Source organism: Talaromyces marneffei, chromosome 1 (genome assembly GCF_009556855.1).
Source record: "Talaromyces marneffei chromosome 1, complete sequence".
In the NCBI taxonomy this organism is placed as follows: domain Eukaryota; kingdom Fungi; phylum Ascomycota; class Eurotiomycetes; order Eurotiales; family Trichocomaceae; genus Talaromyces; species Talaromyces marneffei.
Window position 1 is genome coordinate 2,775,817 of NC_072348.1, and position 27,873 is coordinate 2,803,689.

Below are 27,873 nucleotides of genomic sequence, written 5' to 3' on the forward strand. Positions count from 1 at the left end.
GTGCACTTAGGATGTACTACTCGAGGCTGTTTCAGAATTGTCTTGTCTCACCTTCACCTTGAATGCGACACCAAGTCATACGAGTACCTACTACATACATCCGTAGTAACTTAACGTCCTATTAGTATCTCAGTCGTGCTAATGCCCCTATTTTCTGCCTTCATCATCTTGTCTCCGAGCGTCGAGATATTCATTCGGTTAATCTACACTCTCAGTCAACTAGTGCAACCTCAAACCTGATGTCCTCTTGCTAAGTTGCTAAGACCAGTCTCCATAATTAAGGCCCCATAATAATGTTTAGAAAGTAGAAGATATACTCCGTATTCCGTAATCCATACATGACCGTCCACGATCAGACCAGCTATGATGATTCAAGAGTCAGTACACCGTAGAGCCACCCGGTAAGGTCTGTTCCTCTTAATTTCTTATTGTTGCATAGAAGATATTGATTGACTGTGTAGCCTACTGCTACATTGCGTTGCCGGTCGGCCGGCTTCTCTGCAGACCTGCCGAGTAAACACAAAACCATCTATTGTACATCTGGCAAGTCAATTGCAATTCACCACTAAACAAAAAAAAAAGAAAAGAAAGGAAAAGAAAAGAAAATATGACAACGTCAACAGAATAAACAGAAAGAATATTGAGCTCTTATCGGCAGCGTAAATGACTCCGTGGTCATAAGTCAGACCGGAAATCCACACACCCCCGCTCTTTCCCTGTGCCTTCTCCCCCTGCTCCTGCCTGTTATTCCCTCGCACCCCTCCGCCTTCCTTAAACCCAGCAGCCAATCTGTCGATCTTCTTCTGCTTATTTTCTCTCTCCTCTCATTTTATCTTCTTCTTCTCCTTCTTCTCTCTCCCTCTCTCTATACTTCTCGTCTATATCCCCATCGCGCTCGCTTCCTTTGTTCGTCGTCTCGCCGGCATTGTCAACGCTCTTTACTCGGCTCGCATCAAAAAAGGGGCGAGCAAAAAAAAGGAAGCAGCGTCCCGGAAACTGACACACAGCACACACTTACTGTTTCGTTCGCACCCGGATCCCTACCCAACGTCCCCTGCGTAATTCAACTCACTACCTTACGCTTTTACCGACAATAAAAACATCACGACTATATTAAATCTTCACGACATCACCTGGACAGAAACTTTTACCCATTCGGTCTGCCACACGAGACGAGTCGGACGTAAACAACCAAAACTCAACCGTTGTTTCGCCTTATATTACGGGACCGAATTTTCATGGGACGACACATTTCAATTAAAGCCAATACATATATATCGGCAGCAACGAAGACGATTTTGCCGGCCATCCGTTATATATAATCGCTATATAAACCCTTATTTGCACCGTCGCGACCATTACCGCCACAATGTCGGTAGCTACCATGCTCCAGCCGGCGTCGAGGGCATCGACGTCCTCTTCCTCTTCCTTTCAGCCCGTTTCTCGTCAAAACACAATGTCTTCGCACGACACGAGGTCGGTGCGCGCATCGAAGCGCATGTCCGTGACGGCGCTGTACCTGTCCATGTCCGCTAAGGATAAAGACTTGGAAATCTCAGACGAATTGGCCAAAGGTACGGCAACTATACTCATATAATATTCGCGAATACTGACTGGTTGGTGAAGCGCAAAAACACCTCCGCGAACTCAAAGCCAAAATTTCGTCGCAGTCCAAAAAGAACTTCGTCCTCGAGAAAGATGTCCGCTACTTGGACTCCAGAATTGCCTTGCTGATTCAAAATCGCATGGCATTGGAGGAGGTTTGTGTTCTTATACTTTTTGTTTATAAATGTGTTACGTCGCGAATCTGACACGCCTTGTTTCTAGCAAAATGAAATCTCAAGCCGCCTTGAGGAAAGCTTGGAATCTTCTCAAGAGGGACACTTTCCCAACGACGAAAAGACGCAGAAATACGGAAATCTCCTTTTTCTGCTTCAGTCAGAGCCAAAACACATCGCCCATCTCTGCCGTTTAGTTTCAATGTCAGAAATTGACTCCCTGCTGCAAACAGTCATGTTCACCATCTACGGAAATCAATATGAGAGCCGTGAAGAACACTTGCTATTGACCATGTTCCAGTCCGTTCTTACCTACCAGTTCGATAATACCCCGGAATACTCGTCGCTCTTGCGCCAAAACACGCCCGTCTCACGAATGATGACCACCTATACTCGCCGTGGTCCTGGTCAAAGTTACCTCAAACAAGTCCTGGCGCAGCGGATCAACGACCTGATTGAGTTACAGGATGTTGACCTCGAAATTAACCCATTGAAGGTTTATGAGAGCATGGTTCAGCAGATTGAAGATGACACCGGACGACTACCCGATTACTTAGCTAAATCAGTGACTGCGGAGGTCGCAGCTGAGAACAAACAGGTTCAAGCCATCATTGAACCCCGTCTGAAAATGTTGACCGAGATTGCCAATACCTTCCTGACTACAATCATCGAAGGGCTTGAGGATGCTCCGTATGGAATCCGTTGGATCTGCAAGCAGATTCGAAGTTTGTCCCGCCGCAAGTACCCAGATGCTCAGGATCAAACCATTTGTACCCTGATCGGAGGTTTCTTCTTCCTCCGTTTCATCAACCCAGCCATCGTCACCCCTCGGTCTTATATGCTCATCGAATCTGTTCCTTCGGACAAGCCGCGACGAACCTTGACTCTCATTGCCAAGATGTTGCAAAACCTGGCGAACAAGCCTTCATACGCCAAAGAACCCTACATGGCAGCGCTTCAGCCGTTTATCCATCAGAACAAAGAACGTGTAAACAAGTTTATGCTTGACTTGTGCGAAGTTCAGGACTTTTATGAGAGTTTGGAAATGGACAACTACGTCGCTTTGACAAAGCGCGATCTTGAATTGCAGATTACCTTGAACGAGGTCTACGCTACTCATTCCTTGTTGGAGAGACACAGCACAGCTTTGGCGGCTTCGGATCAGCACTCTCATTTGCACACAATACTCCAAGAGCTCGGCGCAGCGCCCCCACAGCTTCCTCGCAAAGACAACCGTACAATCAATTTACCGCTCTTTAGTAAGTGGGAAACCTCTGTCGACGATCTTACTGCTGCTCTCGACATTACACAAGAGGAGATTTACTTCATGGAGGCCAAGTCGACCTTTGTTCAGATTCTGCGCTCGCTTCCTCCTAATTCAAGCGTCCTGCGACGACCTTTGCGTCTAGACCGCATCGCCGAGGCTGCTGCCACCTTGAAGAACGATGCAGTCATGGTGCGCAAGGGTATTCGGACCATGGAACTGCTCAGCCAGCTCCAGGAGATGGGTGTGATTGACCGTTCGGACGAGTTTGGTCTTTTGCGTGATGAAGTCGAGCAGGAGTTGGTCCATTTGGGCTCGCTAAAGGAGAAAGTTGCTGAAGAGGCCAAACAGTTGGATGGCGTTTTCCGTACAATCCGCGATCACAATGCGTACTTGGTTGGTCAGTTGGAAACATACAAGTCGTACTTGCATAACGTACGGAGCCAATCCGAAGGCAAGTCACGCAAACAACAGAAGAATCAAGAACTTGGCCCGTACAAGTTTACACATCAGCAACTAGAGAAAGAGGGCGTTATTCGCAAGAGCAATGTCCCCGAAAATCGGCGGGCGAATATCTATTTCATGTTCCGCAGCCCACTTCCGGGCACATTCGTCATCAGTCTACACTACAAGGGTAAGCAATATTCCGCATCTAATGTAGATCAATCACTAATAACTCTTATTCAGGACGTGCGCGTGGCCTTTTAGAATTGGACTTGAAACTGGATGATCTGCTTGAAATGCAGAAAGACGCCCAAGAAGATCTTGATCTTGAATACGTTCAGTTCAACGTGTCAAAGGTTTTGACATTGTTGAACAAACGCTTCGCTCGTCGCAAGGCCTGGTAAATCGTCCATCACCGACTCGCCAAGTTGCATTTCTGCAACCCATGGTGAAGATGCTCGCTTCGTCGAGTTTGAGTCAACTTCCTATGATACCCAACCCGCTTGCGTCAACGTTTCTGTTGGTTTTAGCCGGTGTCTGCACATATTTTTTATCTATTGATTTTCATCCGTGCTTTTGTTATATTTGTTATAAGTACTGTATCGACGGTACGAGAAGTCGTGTCAGCTTTCGCTGGTCGAAAGATGAATTTGGTTGTCGCAGGTGTTGTTAACGTTGTTTGTACGTGTTTCTGAGGTCGGTGGTCTACTATAATTTCTGGCTTGTTATCATCATGTATTTCTTATCTCTATACCATGTTGTTTTGTTTTGTGTTCAAGATGGACCGATGGTCCTCCTCTTCATGTAATAATAATGTGGTGTTTTTGAATTATTTTGAGTCCGTTGCATTGCGAATGCCAAGCGATCATTTTTTTTATGCCTATATACATTTACATGGGCAGCGTTTATTAAATTTATACCGTGGTTCAATGATTTCTATTGGGACGTGACAGGTGTCGTCTACATTCAGCCATGTGATAGGCAGCACAGACGTAGCCGTTGTGACCATTCCGACGCTCTCATCGACTTCATGCCCCTATGTATGCTGTCTGTCTGGCTTGTCAGGTCTGGCAAATCATCTGAACATTCTCACCTAATTGCTAAACAGGTTTAGGTGGTCATCCAGAGGTGACAATTTACCATACTAACGCAAATAAGGAGATAACTACCTTTCCACCTCGTGGCTTAGTCCAGGGACTTTGACTCCAAGCTTAGGTTCTGTTGTATGCCCGTCCCACTTTCCTCGCTCTCCTCTCATCTTCCCCTTTAACCCTTCTCCTTAATCATTTCTCAATTGGTTATACTGACTCTGTCATCCTGCCAAGTACTAAATCCTTTTTTGTTGTATAGAACTTGAAACAACTTCAATTCTGAGGCATACTATTGTCATAAAGCTTGACCGTCGTCGTCGTTCTTGGCGAAGAAAGTGAAAAGTTGAATTGTTTCCCCAACCAACCTGACCAACCCCTCCGAACTGAACGACGAAATCCAATACTGCCAGCGCCGTTTCACGTCTACTTATCTCGTGAGTGATTAAGAAATAGAGGACATCAAGAAGCAACAACAGAGAGCATATAAAGGATAAGAACAAAAGGAAATTCGTTCAACATGGCCGAAAAAACCCAAAACTTCGACGCCAAATATGACAACTACGACTTCCCAACGACGTCGCCCGAAGCACGATCCGGTCACCCCGGTCATACGACCGATGAACAGGATGCAAAGATCTTCCAACTCCGTACTCTGCTGGAACAGGAGGGATACACGGAGCGTTTAGATACCTTGACTCTGTTACGGTTCTTGCGCGCTCGGAAGTTTAATGTTGAGGCTGCCAAGGCCATGTACGTCCCCTAGTTCTCCGGTTACAAAACGACGGTGTATTGACGCATGGTATAGGTTCATTGAGTGCGAGAATTGGAGGAAGGAGTTTGGCACCGATGAGCTCGTGCAAACCTTTGATTACACCGAGAAGCCTGAGGTGTTTGCGTATTACCCGCAATATTACCACAAGACCGATAAGGTATGTCTCTCTGTTCCTTCATATGGATTAATACTTACTTGGCGATTTCTAGGACGGCCGACCTGTCTACATCGAGAAACTCGGCAAAATCGATCTCAATGCCATGTACAAGATCACCACCTCCGAACGAATGCTCCAAAACCTCGTCTGCGAGTACGAGAAACTGTCCGATCCCCGTCTGCCCGCCTGCTCCCGCAAAGCCGGCAAATTACTCGAAACCTGCTGCACCATTATGGACCTCAAGGGCGTCGGAATCACCAGCGTCCCCTCTGTCTACGGCTATGTCCGTCAAGCCTCCGCCATCTCGCAAAACTACTACCCCGAACGTTTGGGCAAGTTGTACCTGATCAACGCACCCTGGGGGTTCAGCAGCGTCTTCAGTGCTGTTAAGGGATTCCTTGACCCTGTCACGGTCGACAAGATCAAGGTGTTGGGATCAAACTATCAGTCTGAATTGTTTGCGCAGGTGCCCAAAGAGAATCTGCCCAAGGAGTTTGGTGGTACTTGTGAATGCCAGGGAGGGTGTGAATTGAGTGATGCTGGTCCATGGCAGGATCCGGAATGGACTCGTCCTCCTAAGTGGGCTGCTCCTGCTGAGAAGACCGCTGCCTAAATATAGAGAAAATCGACTAGATAATGACATTTGTGTTTTTCATCTGCCAATCTACTTTACGTGACCCTTGTCGAGCCACATGTTCTTGGTAACTTGATTTCATGTATACATACATGCAGGTTTTGGCTTTCGGCAAAAAAAAAGTATCAAGAACATGAATTTGGTACTGTATACAGGAACCAGTTTCCATTTTTTTTTCTCTCTCTCTCTTTGCTTATTATTGTTGTTTTTCTGGCATGTAGATAAGATCGTCTCTCACCCTCTTTCTAGGGTTTTCTTTGGTTTTGAAATGGATCAGATATATTATCTTTTAGTTGGCCTTCGGTGATATAGTAGTAGCTGGTAGATAGAAAGGTAGCTAGCTCAATTGATGAATCAGATTGTATTATTTCGAAGTTATTAGCCTAGTCCATGAGATTGTATGAGTTCATCACATATCAACAGGTTCGTATCATTGACAAGTCGTCAGCTCCATCTAAACCATCCTCTCCACAACCTCGACCGCCTTCTCAGCCCTCTCGGCCGTGGCCACCGTCGTCGATATAGCCTTTTTGTCACTATCAGCATGAGACACTGCCCCGGCAGAATCTGTCAGTTCCTCCCCTTGCAATCGAAGCAAAGTCCGTAACGTATCTGTATAAACCTCCGCCATCTCGCCGCTCTGCCATCTCTCGCGCTCCGCTTGCGTGCCAAATGGTATATCCAATCTGAACTCCGGGTCGATTTCTTGCGTCTCGTCGTCATGATCTTCCATGTTTGTGTCGTTATCACCGTCCTTATTCTCCTCCAACCGTCTCCGCTTGCGTTGTTGCTGTTCCTGCTGATGCTCAAACTCCTCGTCCTCCTTCTCCAACGCCTCCCTCAAATTAGCCGCGTATATCTTCGCTGCCTTCCCAGGCGCATCACGTCTCAACTGCGCGACCGTTGTAGTCAACGACTCAAGCTGAGCGTATAAAGAGCTTACGCGCGACGCAAGATTTCCGTCGTACGGCTCGAATTCGATAGTTTCATTGGGCGCTGAGAATGCAGATGGGAATGGGAATGGCGCGTCTCCAGAGTCTTTGGAAGCTGAAGCGGAGGCAGAGACGGACGCAGAATCGAATTCGAGGCCGTTTATGGTCAGGGAGTCGGAGGCGTAGGTATATGTTTGTCTGATAAACTTCACATTGGGAGTTAGTATCACGTATATATATATATATATATTTTTCCCAGTGAGGGGGTATGGACGAACGTCGTCGACAAGCTCCTTGACGCGCTCTTTCATGGGATCCGGCTGGTCGCCATTGGAGTACGCGGAGGGCGGAAAGTGTAGATCGAGCTTTTGTCGCGATTCTGCGACCGCGTTGGTATAGAGGTAGGTGAGGTCTGCGGGGGATTGGAGTTCGATTTTGCGATAATGTTCGGACTGCATTGTGCAGGTCTTGAGAATGCTTGTCGTTCTGATGGAGTTGGTGTTTTGTTTTGTTGAGGGTTGCGGGTATTCTTGTTCTGGATATTCTCTTTGCCTGTTTCCACTCTTTCTACTAGCACCAGAAGCTGTTCGGATGTGCTGTATTCTGGACGTAATTGATATCTCTGTACTTCGTAATTTTTGCTGGTCTCATCTAATTTTTTCAATTTCATGAAGCTATATTCATGTAGGTGGTGGAGTGAAAAATGAGATTTAACACCGAGCTTAGTGACAATGAGTGGCTGCCTTGTTAGATTTGGGACGATCCCGCTAACACCTGCCGCCGATCATCTGAGATGTCATAGGGTCGACCATACCTCGTCCAACGTTTAGAACATCTTGACTTGACCACATGAGCCGCATGCTTCACGTTCATTAAGCTTAATACAAACTAGTATGTCTAGTTTACGTTGGTTTCTTCTTTGTTTCACTTTTAGTACGCTGCCATACAACTTTCTTCAATTCTGATTGGCCCCGGACAATCTTATCGCGGTTGTTTCTTGCTATGACGTCGACCGAACTTTTTCTCAGGTGATTGAAAAGACTCACTATTTCACCCCTAATCCGGTCCTTCTATGAATGTATGCACTCTCTCCAGTTCCTGCCGGCACAAGGCGAACGAATAATGGCCACCGATGCCGCCAAGGGCATCGATTTAGTTGACAATACAACTCCCTCGCAACCGCTTGAACGAGACCTGACCCGCTCGGAGACTCGCCCATCTAGTTTCCCACTGGGGAGAAAGCTTACCAGAGACTCTGTCAAGAATGGATTACAGAGAAGGAAATATGCCAAGTGGCAACCCGAAAGACTGAATGCTTCGGACACCGACTCTAGAAGTCAAAGCCTATCTCGTGCAGCAACGAAAAACAACACTACAGATACGCAATCACTTGGCAAGGACATTGATGGTGTAGACATACTGGACATCGTTCCCGTGCAAACCAAAACTACAGACATTCTAAAAGCGGAGGAAAACCCGGAAGCCAACCCAGAGCTCGATGTACTCTACGAGAACCAGCGAGGATGGTTCCTTTTCGGCATACCGTTCTACTCCTCTCGCTCCCTCCTCCAATTCGATCCTCCCGCATGGGTAGACAAAGATTATCGGGAGAGCCCCGTCAACATCACAAATGCGCAACTCCCTGATCCGAGTTGGGAATGGGCCTGGCCGACGTGGTACGTGGATATGTCTGGCGATGTTGACGAAGAAGGCTGGCAATACTCGTTTTTATTTTTACCGAAATTTGGCTGGCATGGTACTCACCCTTGGTTTCATTCATATGTGCGCAGAAGACGCTGGGTGAGATTACGGATCAAGAAGAACGACGCGCCACTCAGGAACGGGGCAGATCAAACAGACTTTCATATGGCCCATTTGTTGAATGAGGATTATTTTAGCATTCATTCTCAGGAGCCGGAGAGTGTGGAACCGAGTATTCTGCCTCCGACGACGAACGTTTCTTCGTCGTCAGATATCAGAAGAGATATCGGGGGTTCACCGGAAAGACAGGTGGGGGATAATATTGATAATATACCGAGGCTACTCGATGCTATGAAGAACGCCATCGTGGACCGCGAGAAGATCGAAGCACTCAGGAAATTTCTGGCTCAAGGTGGAGAGGAGCTTTATTATCTTCCTGACAAGGTCCCCGAAGTATTGGGCTTGTTTATCTTCCGAACTTCACGTTGGCAATTTCTGAAACTCTTGCAAGATGCATTGGACGAGGTAGAACTCGAAAGCACCACTGGTGCAGATAAAAAGGAACTTGACGCTCTCAACCGAAGGCGCAATAACATTTCCAGAACCATTGATGCTATTAAGAAAGAGCTTTCTGACTCAGACATTTTCGATATCTCCAAGGATAATCTTGAAGGTCTCCATGCCACTGAGTTACAGAAACCTTATGAGTCGTCACACAGCAAAGGCAAGGAAAAGTCGTGGACCGACATTAAAGGCATTCCAAAAGCAGCTGCCGTTGGACAGGAGGGCCATATTTATTGATCTTAGCAGCGAATAGTTACCATACCATGAACAAAGAAAGACGCTGGATCTCCTGCGTGTCCTTTCAATACAATTTACTTACTACCAGCAATCATTAAAATGCGTAGTTCATGCCTGAACAAACATGTCAAAAAGACATTGGAGGCGCGTTGATGAAGGCCAGGAGGCTCACCGCCCGGGTGGATACGCCGTTTTCCCAAGCTCCGGACTTTTTCAAAATTTCCGCAACATCATCAATCCATGACCGTCCTTGTCAACAACCAACAACAAAAATAATACTCGCTGTATATATATTCAAGCAACGGCTTTCATGATTTCCATATCCACATCATCAAAAAGTCCGCTTGCAGCCAGAGAGGTCACCTCATGCCCACTTCTCCTCTCTGCTGCCACTCCTAATGATTACTCGAGGCAAGAGCTGTCTTCGACGCGGCAACTTGTCAACTTTTCTAGATAATGTCGCTGTTCCGGCATCGAATGAGCCTCTGCAGTTCCTGTACCCTCCTTTCGCGAAGATTCAGTTGATACGATGTCCGGCTTCGGAGTCTCGAGCTTGTTTTTCTTCTACCCGACGGCCGAGGTTGCGCAGACATTATAATGGGTTACAACAGCAGAGTCAATCAGTTGGTCATAAGTCCCGAAGATGGATGACGCAAGATAGCTATCTAGCTAGGAGGGATGATGTTGATGGAGGTCGGGTTGGTCACCGTGCAGTGATATCCGATCCCGAACTCAACCGTGAAGCCGTGCTCAACCGGTTCGACGATGGATACCAGCGGACCGGTCGTCTACATGCAAGCCCTCCTGAGCGCAAAACCCAGTTGCAAAACGAAAGCGAGCTTGACAATCTACCCGATGAGCCCGTGGGCAAAGAGGACACTGAAAACCAAAACGTGGAATATGAGAATGTGGAAAATGAGGGCCTTGATACAAAACCTTTCACAATCCGCACGGTACAGTCAAATGCACCATCTCCCGAGGAAAGAGAGCTACGGTCTTTAATGCGCAAACGTGATGCGGATCTAGCCCGAATGTCGGCCCAAGTTAACACATCAGCGCTGTCAAAAAAATTGAGATATCGGCAATTCATCGTATCGCAGCCCAAGGCGAAATTCAAGACACTGCCCCACTGGACAGAATTCATGTCACGCCTGGAGAGAATGCACAATGAAACGATTGTAACGCCGACAAAAGGCGTACGCAAGGAAATTCTACTACGAGAAGAGACAGTTGCATTCTTCTCCGGCACTACGAGATCGATGGAGAACATCTGGTACGTCCGGATTCGGAACGGGTGTAAGGTCCAAATACTGGACTCTCTAGAGAGCGAAGGAATCTATCGCAAAGTGGTTCTCTCGGGTACAAAACGGGTCATTGAGTTGGTAGAGAGACAGTTTCAACAATACGACGAACAGATTCGGCAGTCAGGATTATCGCCTGTCATTCCCTCAATGCTCGCTTTGCGTCAGCAAGGCGTGACGCCTCCCCTCGTTCGAAGATGGTGGTTCTCTCCCCCGAGCAATGATAACCGTACAACGGTCTCGGAACCAGTCCCAGGCACCGTGGTGAATAGTATTCGAAAGTTCAACAGATTGGTCGAGCAATGGGTCTATTACGAACCCCCGGTAAAAGACTACTGGCATACCACTCGAGTGAAAGACGAGCTCGTTGATTTGTTTACAAGTCCTGGAAATAAGCTCTATCTCTCATCCAATGCCTTGCACCTGGCACTTACTTGGTTGCTCGACCATGAATTTCTGGATTCAGCTCGCAAGGTGTTTGAAGTTGCCAAGGTGGTTTCTACTACAAACACGTTCAACGCTTTTCTCCGGGCAACGGCCAAACGTCAGGATCCCTGGTACTTTCGGTATGTTCTGATGGAGATGGAGAAGGCAAGGGTTCAGCCGAATGGACATTCCTGGATGGCTTTATTGAAGTCCCTCGTTTCGCCGGGTTCGAGAAGGGAATTGATGAGACGCATGAAGGAGTTGGGGTTGACAAAAGATAAGAGGGTGCTGCATGATATGATAGAGCACGACCTCTCCTTGATGGTTTCTACTTTTCTTGAAGAGGGACACGAGATTCAGGCCTTTTTGGAAACTCTGGAACGAGATTACGGTAGTGATATCATGACGACGAACTTGTTCAACGAGATCTTGAATGCAGTCTTCTTGAGACGAGACTTTGATCTTGCCGCAGACATTCTTAAAAGCTACAAACGGTTCGGGCTCGCGCCAAACGCCAGAACGTTCACCGCTGCATTACCCATATTCTACCGAATTGATCCTGCTGTGGAAGTCATAACACCTTATTTGAGAGACCATGAACACCTCCTTCACCACCGCCACTACGACATGTTATTCCTCGATGCTATAGCGTCGAATGCAATCAACGCATGTCGAGTCATCTGGAGATATGCGAGCATGAGAGGCGAAACAAGCCCAACAATGCGATATATTGTCCTATCATCTCTCCTTGGCAAAGCTACAGGCAAAGGATCAAAACATGTAATCAACCCCGATCACATACACCATCACATTGGCGCACTTGTTATCGGCTTGGTCTATCCGCAGACACAACCCGGGACAAAGGCTGCGTCCCTGGTACCTCAAGAGTATCAGATGAATCCAATAATATACTTGCTCCGGAACAGGGACAAGATGTCAGCATCCGAAAAGAACAAGCTTGTTAAGGCGTTGATGGAGGACGATATCGAAAGAGGTACACAGTGTCAACCTCTCGAACCATTTACGGTCATGCTAGATGCGGCCGTCAGACTTGATTCGAGTCCAGAGTATAGTTGGGACAGGCCCGAAGAAGGAAATCATGTTGGCATGAAGAATTTGCCGACGATTGAGATGCTTAAACATGTCATAGATGTTCCTGTAGAACAGGCATCACAGCCATCGGCAGATACGGCCGGTTTGTAAATATATGTACATTAATCTATACAATACCCATATATAATTTCTCCTGTTCATTCCTCAGTCCAATATCCAATTTAATGCTACACCACAGGATAACCTGCTGGAATCTGCGCCTGTGGCTGACCAGTAGCTGGTGGTGGCGCTGGTACTGGTACCGGATAATCATAATTCGCACCCATTGATCCCACACCTTCCTTTAGATATAAAACCAACCGGTACGCCGAATTCCCATTGAGATAATACCGATGCAGACGTTTGCTCCGAAGAAATCCCAATCGTTCATATAGCTTCATAGCAGCTGTATTAACAACCTCAGTTTCAAGCGCAACCTAATTCCACGTCATCAGCTCTATCCATCCCATGAGAAACTCTTTTGAAAAAGCCATACATACCTCATCAGCATCCCTCTCAATCATCTTATCAATCGCCATCCTCACCAACTTCGTCGCAATCCCCTGCCCTCTGTACTCCTCCCTAACCGCCAACATGGCGATATAACCCCTCAGAGGCCCGCCTCGATGAGGTTCCAGTTTTGAGACTACCACGCCCACGAGTTTGTCATTTGGATCCATGGCTAAAAAGCAGAGATCTCCCCATTGATACAAAAAGTAGCGGTAGACGTAGATGCTGTAGGGTTCTGAGAGGTCTTTGGAGATTAGTTGGCGCATTGCGGTGAGGTATTCGTTTTCGCGCGAGGGGTCGTATTGGATGTAGCGTAAGGCGCTGGGCGTTGCGGTGTCATTGGAGGTCGATGCCATTTTTTTCTTTTCCCTTTTTATATTTTGTATAGGGAGGTATTTTGCGGTTGTAGGGGTGCGCTTGTTGAGGGGAGGTTGATCCTTGACTCCGTAGCAGCGCAGCTTCTTCCTCCCCTCTTATTTCTTCGAATATTGGGATGGGCGGTTGATTTTTTTTTTTTTTTTTCAAGAAGTTGGTATTGCAAATGAAAAGTACTGGTAGCCTACAACGGATAGTCGACAAGAATAATAAGTTGTTGTGTATGAATCAAGGTTGGATATAGTTGTACTTGAATGAATGTTTGCGGGGAGATCTTAAACTTTTTTGCTTGGCCAACCCGATGAGAAAGCAAGGCAGCTTAGTTTTCGTCCCTGGAACGGTTCACATTTGACTACCACCACGACCACAACGATGGCCGAATTATCTTTCTGGCACAATTCGATTGGCTCTTTTGTCTGAAACAGCCTTCCAGCTACTTCAATTGTGGGTCGTCGCAAATAGGTAAATTTTTATAAGACTCTGTCTGGATTAGTTAGTCTCCGGGTGACGTCTTTTACATGTGATTGTGTCGACACACGGTTTGACGAGACTAGGAAACAGCGCACAACGAATTCTCCTCCTTCGCTTCATATCCTTACTCTTACACTCCCTTTCTATAGACGGAGCACACAGACCACGAAAGCTATCAGTTTGACACACGCTGAGCGCATAACCTGGGAGGATGTCTGATCTCCGCCGTCGCGCGGTCAAGGAGACTCCACGCGATGAAAATAACGACGACACGAAACCGCCGGCTCGAGGCGAATCCGAGACGAAAGCAAAGTCGAAAAAACATCACGGCGTTAATAGCCACGATAAAGAAGACAAAACCCCTACATTGAGCCCAATCGCTAGACTCAAGAAATATCTAGCCAACCCCCGTGGAAAGCGTCGGAATAGTTTCGTTTTTCTACTCGGTGGACTGTTTGGCATATTCATTGCGCTGTTCTTTGCGAATCAGAATGAGGTTATTAGTCTTGATGCGCTGATGGATCTCAATCTTGATTCTTTGATTGATGTTATTCCTACTGGGATTTTGAGTGATGCCAAAGAATTTACGGTTCGTACATCCGTCCGTTGAAATCGAAAGAAGGGGAAAAAAAAAGTTGCTAATGCTTTTGTTTATTGGGTAGAAACATGAACGCGATACAGTTAGCTATGACTCTTTTTCTGTTGGTCTACAGCTCAAGTCCGAAGGCATCCAAGCCAAGCACCCCGTCGTCATGATTCCCGGCGTTATATCTACCGGTCTCGAGAGCTGGGGCACCGATACCGAGTCTAGGCAATATTTCCGAAAGAGATTATGGGGTAGTTGGAGTATGATGCGAGCGCTGGTTATGGACAAAGCATCTTGGAAGAATCATATCATGCTTGATAGAGAGACGGGCTTGGATCCCCCGAACATCAAGTTAAGAGCGGCGCAGGGGTTTGATGCAACCGATTTCTTCATCACAGGTTATTGGATATGGAATAAGATTCTGGAAAACCTAGCGACCATTGGATATGACCCGACGAACGCATTCTCCGCTGCGTATGATTGGCGCTTGTCGTATATGAACCTCGAAACCCGCGACCAATATTTCAGTCGTCTCCAGTCACACATCGAGATGACGGTGAATACCAAGGGGGAGAAGATCACATTGGTCTCGCACAGCATGGGTTCTCAGGTCGTCATGCACTTCTTCAAATGGGTAGAGAACGAACAGCATGGCAACGGCGGCAAAGACTGGGTGAACCGTCACATCGATTCCTGGGTGAATATCAGCGGCTGCATGCTCGGCGCCGTAAAAGGGCTGACAGCCTTACTTTCCGGCGAAATGCGAGACACCGCACAACTCAACGCCTTTGCCGTCTACGGTCTTGAGCGATTCTTATCAAAGGAAGAACGAGCAGAAATCTTCCGCGCAATGCCCGGTATATCAAGCATGCTACCAAAGGGCGGCGACGCAGTCTGGGGAAACGAGACATGGGCACCGGACGATCAACCAAACACCACCTTGAGTTACGGCAACCTTATTCGCTTCCGCGAGACAAACTCGTCCTGGACAAGCCGCAATCTCACCATGGAAAACAGCCTGACGTACCTCTTCAATCAAAGCGAGGACTGGTACCGCAACCAAGTTGCCCACAACTACTCTCAGGGCGTGGCGCACACTCGCGCAGAGGTGGAAGCAAACGAGCATGATCCTCGCAAATGGCTGAATCCGCTTGAGTCTCGTCTGCCGCTAGCACCAGACATGAAAATCTATTGCTTTTATGGAGTCGGCAAACCCACCGAACGCGCCTATTTCTACCAAGAAGAGAACGACCCTTTGACCAGGCTCAACGTCTCAATCGACACAACCGTCACCGAACCCGACGGCGGGCCCGACCACGGCGTCGTAATGGGCGAAGGAGACGGAACCGTCAGTCTGCTAAGTATGGGATACATGTGTTCCCACGGCTGGCGGATGAAACGCTATAACCCATCCGGCATCAAGATCACTGTTCATGAAATGTTACATGAACCGGACAGCTTCTCAACGAGGGGGGGACCCAATACCGCTGATCATGTTGATATTTTGGGCCGAGCTTCGTTGAATGATTTGTTGCTCAGGGTTGCGGGCGGGAAGGGCGATATGATTAAGGATCATTACGTTTCGAATATTAGGGAGTATGCGGAGAGGGTTAAGATTTATGATGATGATGATGATGATTGAACAGATATCTCTTCAGGTGTTATATATTTCAAATGATATCATATATATGTACACTAGTAATATAAACTACATTTTGAATTACTCCAGAGCAAGCAGATTGATGGTAATGACCATATGTGCATTGAATCATATAAGTTATAATAATACTACTATCATTAACATTCAACACATCCCACATACTTCCTTGATCAAAAGATTCAATGAAGAGTGAGTCTGCGTATCAAAAATAGAGAAGATTCAAGTAGGTATGTTTCCGTCAAGTACATGCCTCACTTGATCCAATCTCTTTGTATGCATAAAAATGTTCTCCAAACGTCCTATCCCCTGATGAAAATGAGCAACTTTCTGAGAGCAACCCAAACTGTCTCAACTTGTCAAAAACAGAGTCGATGGTTCGAGCCGAGCTCAAATGCCCAAGGTGAATGCTGATCCACCTTCAAAACTGTGGCGAAGATAAGAAGTTCACCAACAGTCAAATTCTATAAGCACAGCGAGTGATGGTGCCGTAAAAATGCAAGTCGTTATTCCCAAAAAGTCAAAACAGCGTTCCTTTCTTTTCCAGTAAAAGAATTTTTTTCCGTATCCCGTTCTCCAGGCACCAGAGTAAAGCGACCGACATGAAATTCGTTATATGAAGCAAGAGGCAGTCAAGCATGAGAAAAGAAGCAAAGATAAAAAGGCTTGACTGGTGAAATAGGGGCGTATGAACGCTGAGAATCGAAGATGTCGTACCACTCGTGGCAAGACCAAAATATTGTACAAGCGAAGGATTCCAACGGCGAACATGACACAAATACATGGCTGGGAGCGAGTGAGTCGTAATGAAATCGAATAAGATGTTGCCAGTATTTGTCGCCAGTCGCCGGAATTAAGTATTATCGACGGAAATTGTGTCTATGAAAATTGCTTCAAGAGACATTAAAAAAGACCCCAAAGTGGCGTATATAAGCGCACCAATCCATGATGCGATGCATGTACAGTAAACTCCAACAAACGCAGAAATCTGCGTCAAATCAAAAGAGTAGCGAAAACCGTGATTAAATCATCTGTACTGGTGAACAAAAAGCCGTGCTATGATTTGCAAGCAATCGTGAGCCGACAGCGCTAGCAGAAACACCAATGCGATCAATGCAAGTATCGACGGGAGGACGGCCATCGATGATGATTGTCTGGCGGAGTCGAGGGTTTGTATGTGGGTGAAATATCCTGTGACAGGTCTAGCGACCAGGTTCGCGACCGGATTCGCGACCGGCTTCAAGGTCGGAGAAAGAGGCCAGGGTTTCACCTTCCCACAGATGTTGATCTTCGGTGGGCGATAGAGAGCCAGACGATACCGACGAAGAAGAGCCAACAGTCCATTCGTCACTGTCGGCATGCATATGACCCTTGAAGTGAGCCATATCATAGCCCTCCTCATCCGAGGCATTACCTCTCTCAATGTAATCATAGTCCCAGCGGAATCGCTTGCCTGGCTGAACTCGCGGCAGGAATCGAGCTTTGGCAAAGTAGAAAGCCACGGCGGCCAAAATACCACCGCTGACGAGGTCCACAGCGTAGTGGTGAGACAAGTACATGGTGGCCCACCACATCCAAAGGGTGTAGGTAACGAAGAGAGGCTTGAGTTTGGGAAAAACGTGGCTCATGAAAAGCGCAGCAAGGGTGGAATCAGCTGCGTGAAGGGATGGAAAAGCACCAAACACGACTGGCGAAGCGTGGAAACCGGAGGTATAGAGATCGATGCCGAGCAAAGCATCGATACGAGCCAGTCCAGCCGGGTCGCCTTTGATTGAGTAGTCTGCGGGCGCAAGACCATAGGTATTTTCGTACCATGGAGGAGAGCATGGGAAGACAAGTTGAATGGCAACGGCTGTCAAGCTGATGTAGCCAAATGTTTTGGCAAACACCGGGACCGTTCCAGGCGGTCCGAAGATGAACATGATAGCCGAGCAGACAAAGGGAGCTCCGTAGTGGCAGAGTCCATAAGGTATCCACGCTAGCACATCAAGCAGCACGCTCTGGTGCGCGGAAAGGATGTTGCTGATGTTGGCGCCGTATAAGATGTTTTCCAATGCGGGTAGGACACGAACCCAAACTCCAGGGCGATATTCAGAGGGAATGAATCTATGATTGTTAGCTGGCTGAGCCGGGTAGATTGTTGACAGAATACATACTGGCAGGCATAGAAGAAGATCAACCAGGCGGCGATCGGCAGAAATGGGAGGAAGAATTGCCTGGTAATCGGCAAAAGCAGGGACAACAAGAGTGCCGAAGCTACAAATGTCTTGCCGAAGGGATCCGCCGATTGGATCATACAGAGCGAAAATATACCGATGATAGCCAGAAGCAAGTATTGGAAATCGTAGACGCTCCAGCGATATGACTGCAGAGACCGGAGGGTGTCTTTGGGCGAGAAGGAAGTCTGTAGCGAAGCGATGGATGTAGCTGGGGAGATCCTGCTGCGTAGCTTCGATCGCAGTCTTCGCCTCATGCGATGCGGCATGAGGAGTTTGAACGATCGCCATGGCATGGTTGGAAGTTGGACCTTGCTAAACTGTGATTTTTGTCGATCCTTCCACGAAGGAGCTGATATCGTCGGGTTCATCATGATGATGATGATGATGATTATGAGGAAAGCAAAACGCTCAAAAAGAACGAGGTGTCGCTTTGCCGACGGTTTTGTTGGGATTTCCAATTAAACCGACGCAAGGGGCAGACGTTTGGATGGTTTGGTTGTGGTGGTGGAAGGAGGCGGGCGGCGAGCGGGCGATGATGACGATGACAATCGGACAAAGGTGCATGTATGTATGTATCGACCTCCAACTCGTTTTGTATTCACTCTTCACTCCCAGACAACCAGGGATAATTTGCGATTGAAATACGAAACTCTGGCGCAGACCAACTCTTATTGCAACACAGCCTCAGAAACGGGAACCTCGCAGCCTGGTTTGACAAGAACTCGGCGTCCGGTGTTAGCGGTTAGGTTAGGGAAAGGTGCGAGAAGTTGTCGTCGAGTCAGCGTCGCACTGGCGGCAGGACCGTGGTGAGGAAGACGAAGAACGTCTTGGTCGCGAATGAGGCTGTCGAGGATTAAAGTAAAGTGTGCGAAGAAGAGAAACAGAAGAGGCGTATTGAATTAAGTATGAGGCTGGGAAAAGGAGAGCAAAAGGAAGAAAAAGCTATGACGGGATTGGGAGAGCATTCAGCAACCAGTGGCAGGGCATGATCGCTGGGCGTAATTTTTTTTTTTTTCACTTACCAGCCTTTACAGAACGGGCTGATGGGGCCGACGATACATAAATATTACGTATTATTTCATGCATATTTGGACTCTTATTGGTTGTGACAGGTATAGTGGGCCGTGGCCGTATCGGCTGTACGGGCAGATCCAGCCGTTACTGGTATTACCAGACTTAGGAATGGCGTCAAGACTGTCTGTCCACTTTTACGCCCGTACCATCTGTAAATTTCTCACTGTCGTATTCGTATATGGATGGCCGATTGAGATGTCGACTAACCTTGATATCGAAGACAACATTGTGCAACACGTCAACTGAAGTCTGACCAGACGGCCTTCCATAACCCTTACTGATCGAGGCCAGCAGCAGTCGGACACTCGATCCTTGACGGCTTGGCATCTGATAGCTGGCTGCAGGGCGCCACATAGTCATCATACGTTGCGCGAATGGCGGAAAAGAAGGGAACCGGATAGCCCGGAGACTGCTAGTACATACTGAAGAATCTGACTGTAGACGTATCTATCCGTTATCGAACTACGTACATAGTTAGTACGTACAACAAGGACAATGGTCGTCTCTGATGTGACTGGTACTGTCGATACAATTATGGAATCGACAATTAAGGATCATACTCAATCAATAGCCTCAGTTTGGTTATTATTATTATTAGGAGTAGTCAGTCGTAGTAGCTTCATCCCAAACATAAGCCCCCAGGCTTCCACATTATTGAACGATAACTTAGCTCCTCACCTAAGGAAAATTGGACCAACACATCCAAAGTTCAGAAAGAGACTGAAAAGAGGACCGAAAAACTGAACGAACCGATGGGCGCTAAGCCTGCTTTGTCGATCTGCAATTTTGTTTACGGAGTATATGGATGGCCAAGACCTCACTTACCCTGGGAGGAAAGAATGCCAAGCTAATCGCTGTGACAAGTTACTGGAATTGTGAGTGTGTGACCACTTATTGAAGTTGAGTACGTATGCATCGTTCCTCTGGACCACTCGGCCAAAAATTAGCCTCGCAAACCACGACGCAATGTGTACATGTAATTGGCCAGAGCGAACCTTCAAGTCCGATCAGGATTCAGGAATCCAGGAATAAGACGATAAACTGGTTAGCGTCCGTTAGTGAGCAAGCCGCTGATTCAGAGGTACTACGTAACTAGTTAACTACTGAACAAAGTCTCAACTCTGAACGAGGCATGGGTTTCTCTCATCCGGACTTCGGATAGATGTGTGGCCGAGGCATCCGAATGGGCCATTCGGTTCGCGTTTTTGGCACTTCTTCTCGCGATGATCCGTGATCCGAGTATGCCGGTGTTTATTGAATTGTTGGGTTAGTCATATTGTTCTGATCACTTGAGGGCTTTGCATGTGCAGGTGGAGTCGTCGAGTGCGATTGATCGGCAAGTCGCTATCTCTCTTGGAAGTTGTAGCACGAGACCACTTTGCGCATCCATTCATTGATTCTTGGCAAGCGCTTACTTTGTTGCTGCTTATTCTCCGCACAACTTTCCATCACTTTAATTATGCCCAGCTTACCATACGCGTATTCTATACACGTATTTACCTGGCCAATCGAATTGCTATGAATACGTATTTTTTAATTTCCTTTCCGTTTCCCAGCCTGGTCCTCTATACAGCGTACGTATTACCACGAACGGAGCTCCTATCACGGCTTCGTTTCAGGTTGATTATCCATTTTACTTACAGAGTACAAGCAACTTAGTTACTCTGTACTCTGTAGTACCACGTCGTTGCTAATAGTTACAGAGTACGGGCTAGTTACTTTGTTATCGGTATCGTTACTCAGTATGTGTTAGTTCTCCTCCTCATTTCTTTCTTCTTGCGAGTACTAAAACTACTAACTACGTACTAGTAAGTCCTCTGTCCTATGTGAGACGGTAGACAAGGCACGGTTTCAGGATTACAGAACTACCAGGCCGTGCGCTCGATGGAAAAGGTTTCCAGCGTCTCGTGGATGACTTGCATGTGTTTCGACCCTTCAAGGTTACTGGACAGACAGTGTCTGGAACTGGAGTGAGGGTTCAACGTTGCCAAAGATAGATTGCTTTGTGTGCGCTTTGACTGTGATCTTGATGCAGTTATTGTTACAAACATACTTATAGAGACCAGCATACGTACACCCTATAGACCTCGAGTCATGGGTTCCTGGCGCCGTACGGAGGGATGTCAGACGGGAAGATGAAGCTCTGACCAGCGAACCATATCCACGGATGATGTCAGCCCGTACGTCTATTTTGGCCGATACAAACTAGGAGGCGCATGATGACGCGTCCCTTGAACTCAATCTTGAGGGCATTAGTTCTGGCGCCGAGGCGGTGTTTAGATTAAACACTTCCTTCCTTGACATATTCAAGCTCAATTCTTCCGTACGGAGCGGCCTAGGACTGGCCCCCTTCAAGGCTACCGCTCAGACCGACGGGAGATGTCGATCGTGTTGTACGGGCCCGTCAGGTACCAGGCTGGGCTGGTACCGAAGCTGTTTATTATCGAGAACTGCATGCTTGTATATGATTCGCCCCTCTGAGGAAATATTTAATTCAGAAGTCGTATCCCATGCACCGCCTCCAGCGTCAAGATATCAAAAAACGCCCTGCCCTGCCACCGCACTCCCACCAGTTGATACGCGTACGAGCCTGCTGCGCGGCGGAGAATACTGAGAGGAGACGCAGCGGCTAGATGAATATCTGTTTAGTCTACGTATTTCGGTGACATGTCGTCATGGACCAGGCTGATGCTGCTCGCAACTTCGTGAAGCAGAAACTTTCAACGTCTGCGCGATACTAGGACAAACCGGATTGCAAAGTAGTGCCCTTCAGAATTCGCCCCGAGCCCGAATTGATCAGGTGCAACGGGAATCAGCTCGGATGAACTGTCTACACCTATACAGCATTGTCTCTCTGGACCCTTTCGTCTCTGTAAGACGCAAGGTTGGCCTCGCTCGTCCGTCTGATAAAGTTTTCAGAAGCGAGGTTTAGAGGCTTAGAGGCTTAGAGGCTAAGTTGGAACAATGCTTCCAATGCATTTGGACCTACGATCCAGATGAAGTTGGCGAGTCTGCGAGGATGGCCAATTCAAGCATTCGATAAGTCTGTGATTTTTCTCAAACTTGCATAGGTTGATGGGAGATTACAAGATACTTGATACAGCATGGTATCAAGTCAGGTAGGTGCTCCCGTTGGCTCCCACGGTGCTCACGCCAGCAGGATGCATCCAGTCGGTCATCTCCTGGGTTATCTAGTATGATTGGCACCTTGGTATCACAGAGGAATGAACAGATTGACTTGGATTGCGTTCCCTCCGTGTCCTTCTCCAAAAAGTCGCCAGTCTCCCAGCTAATGTTAATTCGTGGGTCTTGTAGAAATGTGGATGCCGCAACCGCTGGCATGAATCTACTACGTAATCCGGTTGCCCAAAGCGGCAGGATTCTGGAATCTCACAGTTCCAGATGTCCCCGATACGGCTTGTAGATCCACGGACCTTGTCGATCGGTCCATACCCATTGTAGAAAAGAATATCACGTCTGGCCATAATGCTCATATCACCACGTTGATATATCCAACGCTTACGGTGTCGTTCCTGGTACATCTACCCAGGTAGAAGACATTGTACTCCTAGATAGGTTCACGTTGGAGTAGAACAACCGTAACAGTCAGTACCAGCTTTCTTTATTTGAAAGTATTGTCAATATCAATATTGATTCGATATCATGATCGTACTCGTATGAAGCAGCCGCCCGAACGCCAACCCAGACCAAATATATACATTACATATCCCCAAAAACGCCGTCCGAACGATCATCATGACCATCTCAACTTTTCCACCCCATGTGAACATAAAAAATATCATGGCCTACCGAGCCAAAAGCTGAAAGAGCTTGACCAACCCCATGGCCGCTCCAGCCGCCACACCACCCACAATCACCATCTGCACACCGCCATAAACACCACCCTTGATATTTTCTCGGCCCTTCCAACCCGTCACAAAGCATGTCTTTCCATAGCCAAACACAAACAACGCCACAACCATGACGGCGATAGACCATTTCAACGCACTAAAAGCGCCCTCGGGACCAACGAAGAAATAAGGTACAAGCGGGATAAAGCCACCGATGAAATAACCCAACGCAATCGTCAAGGCGCATGTAACGGCTCGCGAGCCCGAAGGTTCGGGCAGAGTGTGATGGAAATTCATGAGAAATTGGGGCAGATTGGGGGAGTCGACGAGATGTTTTGTGAGATCTGAGACTGTCTGGGCGGGGAGATCGTAGGGAGCGAAGATGTCGGAGATGATGCTAGTGGTGGCGTCGAAGTCGTTGATGGTTTGTTCACGGGTTTGCTTGAGGGTTGTTCGGTATGATTCTCTGGTCGCACGTTAGTAAATGTATTTCAATATATTGCATTTGTATGAAATGAATGGATGGAGAGACGCACTCTTCACTCTTGGCACCGAGATATCCTCCCAGGCCCATGGAAATAGCACCAGCGATCAACTCAGCCAATCCACCAAACACAACGACTTTCGTATCTTCCAGCGTCGATAAACCAGCCGTCAAGGCAAATGGGACGGTCATTCCATCCGACAGACCGATAATGGCATCTGAAATCACTCGTGCGTCCATAAAGGTCTTCTTCTCAGGACGACTAGAAGGAGCGGAGGAAGGACCGCCATGGCTGTGAAGTTCGAGATCCCTGTCCTGTCCCAGTGGGATTTGGTCGTCTTTCTCCGAGTCGCGAAACGAGCTCTCGGAGATGGGGGAGTATTGGGTGAGGAGGGCTTTGACTGATGAGAAGGACATTTTGATCTGCTTCGTGGTGGTGTTGGTGGTGTTGGTGATGTTGTCGGCGTTTTTTCCCTCGCAAACTCAGTCTCTAATCCAATGCACGGGACGTCCTGGGCCTATATACAGAGAATCAAGCAAACAAAAGAGCGAAGAGACGAGAAGAGGAGATAAAAACTCTAGCTAGGCCCAGACAGCTAAGAGTAAAAGGCCCCTCGCATCGCTGAGCCACGAGGCATGGAAACAGGCGGCAAAGGCGTCGTGCTCCATCAGAAAACAAAAACAAGCGTACGCTAAATAATCAAGAAAGGCGCCCCGACTCTGTAGTGCTATGTACATTCCTGCAAGTTTTCCCAAGGGAAACAAGGAAACACTGCACGTTGCTGGAAACATTGTCTCTGATTGGCTGAGGCGCCTCAATTTAAGCTGCACAACGCTAACCATTTTAGTGTCTTGACTCCAGAGTAGAGCCTCTTAGCGGCTGTTAGTGCCAGGTCCCCACTGCGATAGGTGCATTCTGAGCCAATCATAGCGCTCGTATTTCTCAGACGGGCTTTGTCAGTGGCTTGCTCCAATCAGGAAGAACAAAGACTACACGTTGGTCTCGCTCTATTTACTTGCATTTACGACGGACTACGGAGAGTAATCTATCGTCGAACTATGTAGTACGTCCGTATAGACAAAGAGCACGTGCATCTTTATGCTCCGTTGTTTAATGCTACCTAATAAGTAACTATAGTACTCCGTATGTGGAATGGAGGAGTCAATGGACGGCGCACTAACTTATCAGTCCTTGCCTCCCGAGGTAACGTCGCAGTAGCATTTTTATGCATACTGATCCTTGCTTCTGACTCTCCAGGGACGTGATGTGATGATCACTGATCTGGCTGTCATTTCAGCTGAGAGGGCCGTGATTGTACGTACGTACTACGTACTAGTACGTAGTAAATGTCACGCGACCAGGACGACACATACTACGTAACTACGAATACCACGAGTATGGGCGTACATATATACATTCATATATTCTCTGATAGATACTGCATGTATGTGTGTGTGTGTGTGTGTGTGTGTGTGTGTGTGGAAATCCTCGAGTATCTTTTGTAGCATTACTCCGAGGCCGTGAATGACTAGCATCTCACGTGCATGCTTCCAGATAATCTCCGCGTCTAGGGCCAAATTCATGCAGCTTATCAGATACTAACCATATTAAGACCGACTACATACATGACCCTGACATATTCATTCTTCTCGGAGATGAAGACTACTCGTAACTAGTATATACTACGGCTGAGCCAGTTGAGGAAGGAGGGTAATGGCTTACATCACATGCATAAAAATGAAAAAAACTAAGCAACCCATCGCAACTTCACCTCGTTCCCATCCTTAACCTGCAGCGTCAACTTGCTAATCGAATCCTCCATAATATCCACTAACCTCTTCCGCCCTTCTTCCTGCGTCTCGTTCGCCGTTGATGGAAGCACCTCACACCTGGCATTCCTGTACAACGTCGCCATGGTCGCCACGAACTCGACCTGCGACATCTTCATGCCGGGACATACTCTGGGTCCAGCCGACCACGGCAAAAACGTATCCTTGGGAGGTTTAATGAGGTTATTGTTGCCGTCGAACCAGCGCTTTGGATTGAATTCGGCGGCGTCCGCGCCCCAGATTGTAGTGTCGTTGTGTATGATTTCAGCGCTGACAAAGATGTCCATGGGCGCGGAGAGGAGGTGCGTTTTCCCCTCGGGGCCGGCGAGTTGTTGGGTCCCGTTGACGCAGCGGATTGAATGGAGGACGGGCGTGAAGAGGCGTAGTGTTTCCCACTGGTTCTATTACCACTTCATGCCATTTTTTCGAAACAATCTAAACAAAGAGTAAGGCGGGCACTCACCATGACAGCCAATATGCGTGGACACAACGCAAACCCTTTCTCATACTCTTCCGGGGCGATATCAGCCTCGTCAATCGCACAAAGCTCTTCGCGAATCCAGTCCTGATATTCGGGGTAAACCGTGAGCAGTGTAACCGCGTACCCCATGGTCGATGCCGTGGTATCGAATCCTGCAGCGGTGAAAATCCACAGATTCCCACTCATCTCGTCTTCAGTCAGATACAACCCATTGGTAGCAGCGGGCTTTTTTTCATGGTTTTGCGAGTACTGCAGTAACATGTCCAGAACGTTATCCTTTTTGCGGGAATCTTTCCCCTTAGACTCCTCTGGGGACTTTGTTGTTGTTGTTGAGGTTGTATTCCGATGTTCATCGAAAATCTCCTTGACGTACTGCGGCACACGCTCCATCTGACGACCTATGAACTGCAACTGCTTTGGCATAAAGGGCAATTTCTTGATACTCGACGGAATCAGGACAGCCGCTATGAACGAATCAACTACCAGCGCGATCGTCTTGAAATAAGCAATTCGCCCACTGCCCCAATTCTTTTCGTCGTTATTGCTATCGTTTAAGCTTTCTGCGAAGCCTGGAGACCAGGGTTGATTATATCCATATGCAGCTGCACCGAGGACATTGATTGCCACGCTGCGCAGGCCGCCTAGTGTCTCGCCGCCGGGGTGGTGGACGAGATAATCAATCATGGACTTGGCTTGGAGACAGCTCTCTTTCCACACTGTGGCCATGATGCTTTCGTTCAGATGGGGGGCGATGATTCTTCGCTGTCGTTGCCTGATCCTCATGTCAGCAATAAATCCTCTCTCTCTCTAAGGTGGTGAGGTTCCGTACCAATCTTCACCATTAGACTGTATACACCATTAGCCATTTTTCCACTTCTTCGGGGGAAAATGGGGGTAAGTACCTGCAACACATTCGACCCAAAAATCCCAATAAACTGCTTCACCGTCGGCGTCTGCACAAAATCCTTCCTCCGCTGGAGTATCGCACTTCCCAACACCGGATTCGAGCACCTATTCCCCCCCATCCATCAGCACCCACCCCCAATTTTACTTGCTAATAAGGAAAGGGAGGGGGAGGACAAACCATAGATAACACCCATCCGGTGAAACAACCACAAACGTATCTGCACCCACCCACCGCTGAACCTCGCCATCTTTCCATCTAAACTCCCATCCGTGCACGAGCGTATCAAGACGCATGAGTATCCATGGCGGAAGCTTGTGCCTAATAACCGGCATCAAGGCAGGTGCCACAACCTGCCATAAGAATGATCGTGAGAACACCGGGGTGAGAATCAAGGGGAAGCCCGTGCGGAGACCAATTATGTAGAAGCGGATAAACGAGAGGAGTTTGTAGAGGAGATAGACGGTTGTCGCGATTATAGATAACGTGAGGATATTCATTTTTTCGTTTACCTTTTGGTTTTATTTTTTTTTTTATCTTGAGGGGGGTAAAGTATTTCAAATGGTCGATAAAAAAAATCTACAAGCTATATACTCTGTACGCTTGTACGGGTAACTTAGTTGGTACTAGTAGTGGTAGGTACTCGTATTCTTATTTTCATTTTACCGTAGGCATCGGTGCGATTAGCTAGGACGTGGGCTTTAAAGGGGATCGCCTTTCAGCTCAAACAGCCACCTACACGAATTTAATCAAACTAACCTTGTCCACGCAACGGAAATAGATACAAGTTACCATATATGGCATAGTTTCATAGTTTCTATATTCAAAAAGTCAAAGTCAAAACGGTGAGCCTAGTCTTTCGTAGACGCTGGACGCCAGACCTAGGGCTAGCGCGAGCTTGGTTAAACAGGTGCTGGTCACAACTCATTATCTCTGCTTGCTATGCGTTGGTTGTTAACTAACTAACTAACTAAACTAAACTACGTAGTAATAGATTAAATAACGTTAGGATAAAAGGTCGAATTAATCTCACAGATG

The 27,873-nt window shown here is 47.5% G+C and overlaps 10 protein-coding genes across 10 annotated transcripts; 5 read left to right on the top strand and 5 right to left on the bottom strand.

The window, feature by feature from the left end:
* Positions 1 to 1,369: 1,369 nt before the first annotated feature.
* EYB26_001040 (uncharacterized protein) lies at positions 1,370 to 3,890 on the top strand (the record flags this gene model as incomplete). The annotated part of the gene is made up of 4 exons (XM_054260352.1): positions 1,370 to 1,574; positions 1,627 to 1,760; positions 1,828 to 3,676; positions 3,730 to 3,890. 4 exons carry the CDS (start codon positions 1,370 to 1,372, stop codon positions 3,888 to 3,890), a joined length of 2,349 nt encoding a protein of 782 aa, XP_054116327.1.
* A 1,204-nt stretch (positions 3,891 to 5,094) lies between these two features.
* On the top strand, positions 5,095 to 6,119 carry EYB26_001041 (uncharacterized protein; the record flags this gene model as incomplete). The annotated part of the gene is made up of 3 exons (XM_054260353.1): positions 5,095 to 5,327; positions 5,383 to 5,506; positions 5,559 to 6,119. The coding sequence occupies 3 exons, from the start codon at positions 5,095 to 5,097 to the stop codon at positions 6,117 to 6,119; spliced, it is 918 nt and encodes a 305-aa protein (XP_054116328.1).
* A 475-nt stretch (positions 6,120 to 6,594) lies between these two features.
* EYB26_001042 (uncharacterized protein) lies at positions 6,595 to 7,530 on the bottom strand (the record flags this gene model as incomplete). The annotated part of the gene is made up of 2 exons (XM_054260354.1): positions 6,595 to 7,278; positions 7,351 to 7,530. 2 exons carry the CDS (start codon positions 7,528 to 7,530, stop codon positions 6,595 to 6,597), a joined length of 864 nt encoding a protein of 287 aa, XP_054116329.1.
* A 664-nt stretch (positions 7,531 to 8,194) lies between these two features.
* On the top strand, positions 8,195 to 9,574 carry EYB26_001043 (uncharacterized protein; the record flags this gene model as incomplete). The annotated part of the gene is made up of 1 exon (XM_054260355.1): positions 8,195 to 9,574. The coding sequence occupies one exon, from the start codon at positions 8,195 to 8,197 to the stop codon at positions 9,572 to 9,574; it is 1,380 nt and encodes a 459-aa protein (XP_054116330.1).
* Positions 9,575 to 9,972: 398 nt separating this feature from the next.
* On the top strand, positions 9,973 to 12,504 carry EYB26_001044 (uncharacterized protein; the record flags this gene model as incomplete). Its single annotated transcript, XM_054260356.1, has 1 exon — positions 9,973 to 12,504. One exon carries the CDS (start codon positions 9,973 to 9,975, stop codon positions 12,502 to 12,504), a length of 2,532 nt encoding a protein of 843 aa, XP_054116331.1.
* Positions 12,505 to 12,581: 77 nt separating this feature from the next.
* Positions 12,582 to 13,259, bottom strand: EYB26_001045 (uncharacterized protein; the record flags this gene model as incomplete). Its single annotated transcript, XM_054260357.1, has 2 exons — positions 12,582 to 12,830; positions 12,894 to 13,259. 2 exons carry the CDS (start codon positions 13,257 to 13,259, stop codon positions 12,582 to 12,584), a joined length of 615 nt encoding a protein of 204 aa, XP_054116332.1.
* A 701-nt stretch (positions 13,260 to 13,960) lies between these two features.
* On the top strand, positions 13,961 to 15,977 carry EYB26_001046 (uncharacterized protein; the record flags this gene model as incomplete). Its single annotated transcript, XM_054260358.1, has 2 exons — positions 13,961 to 14,338; positions 14,412 to 15,977. The coding sequence occupies 2 exons, from the start codon at positions 13,961 to 13,963 to the stop codon at positions 15,975 to 15,977; spliced, it is 1,944 nt and encodes a 647-aa protein (XP_054116333.1).
* Positions 15,978 to 17,194: 1,217 nt separating this feature from the next.
* EYB26_001047 (uncharacterized protein) lies at positions 17,195 to 18,582 on the bottom strand (the record flags this gene model as incomplete). The annotated part of the gene is made up of 2 exons (XM_054260359.1): positions 17,195 to 18,098; positions 18,149 to 18,582. The coding sequence occupies 2 exons, from the start codon at positions 18,580 to 18,582 to the stop codon at positions 17,195 to 17,197; spliced, it is 1,338 nt and encodes a 445-aa protein (XP_054116334.1).
* A 4,509-nt stretch (positions 18,583 to 23,091) lies between these two features.
* Positions 23,092 to 24,037, bottom strand: EYB26_001048 (uncharacterized protein; the record flags this gene model as incomplete). Its single annotated transcript, XM_054260360.1, has 2 exons — positions 23,092 to 23,602; positions 23,673 to 24,037. The coding sequence occupies 2 exons, from the start codon at positions 24,035 to 24,037 to the stop codon at positions 23,092 to 23,094; spliced, it is 876 nt and encodes a 291-aa protein (XP_054116335.1).
* Positions 24,038 to 25,368: 1,331 nt separating this feature from the next.
* On the bottom strand, positions 25,369 to 27,335 carry EYB26_001049 (uncharacterized protein; the record flags this gene model as incomplete). Its single annotated transcript, XM_054260361.1, has 5 exons — positions 25,369 to 25,845; positions 25,914 to 26,703; positions 26,761 to 26,777; positions 26,834 to 26,942; positions 27,016 to 27,335. The coding sequence occupies 5 exons, from the start codon at positions 27,333 to 27,335 to the stop codon at positions 25,369 to 25,371; spliced, it is 1,713 nt and encodes a 570-aa protein (XP_054116336.1).
* Between the last annotated feature and the right edge of the window lie 538 nt (positions 27,336 to 27,873).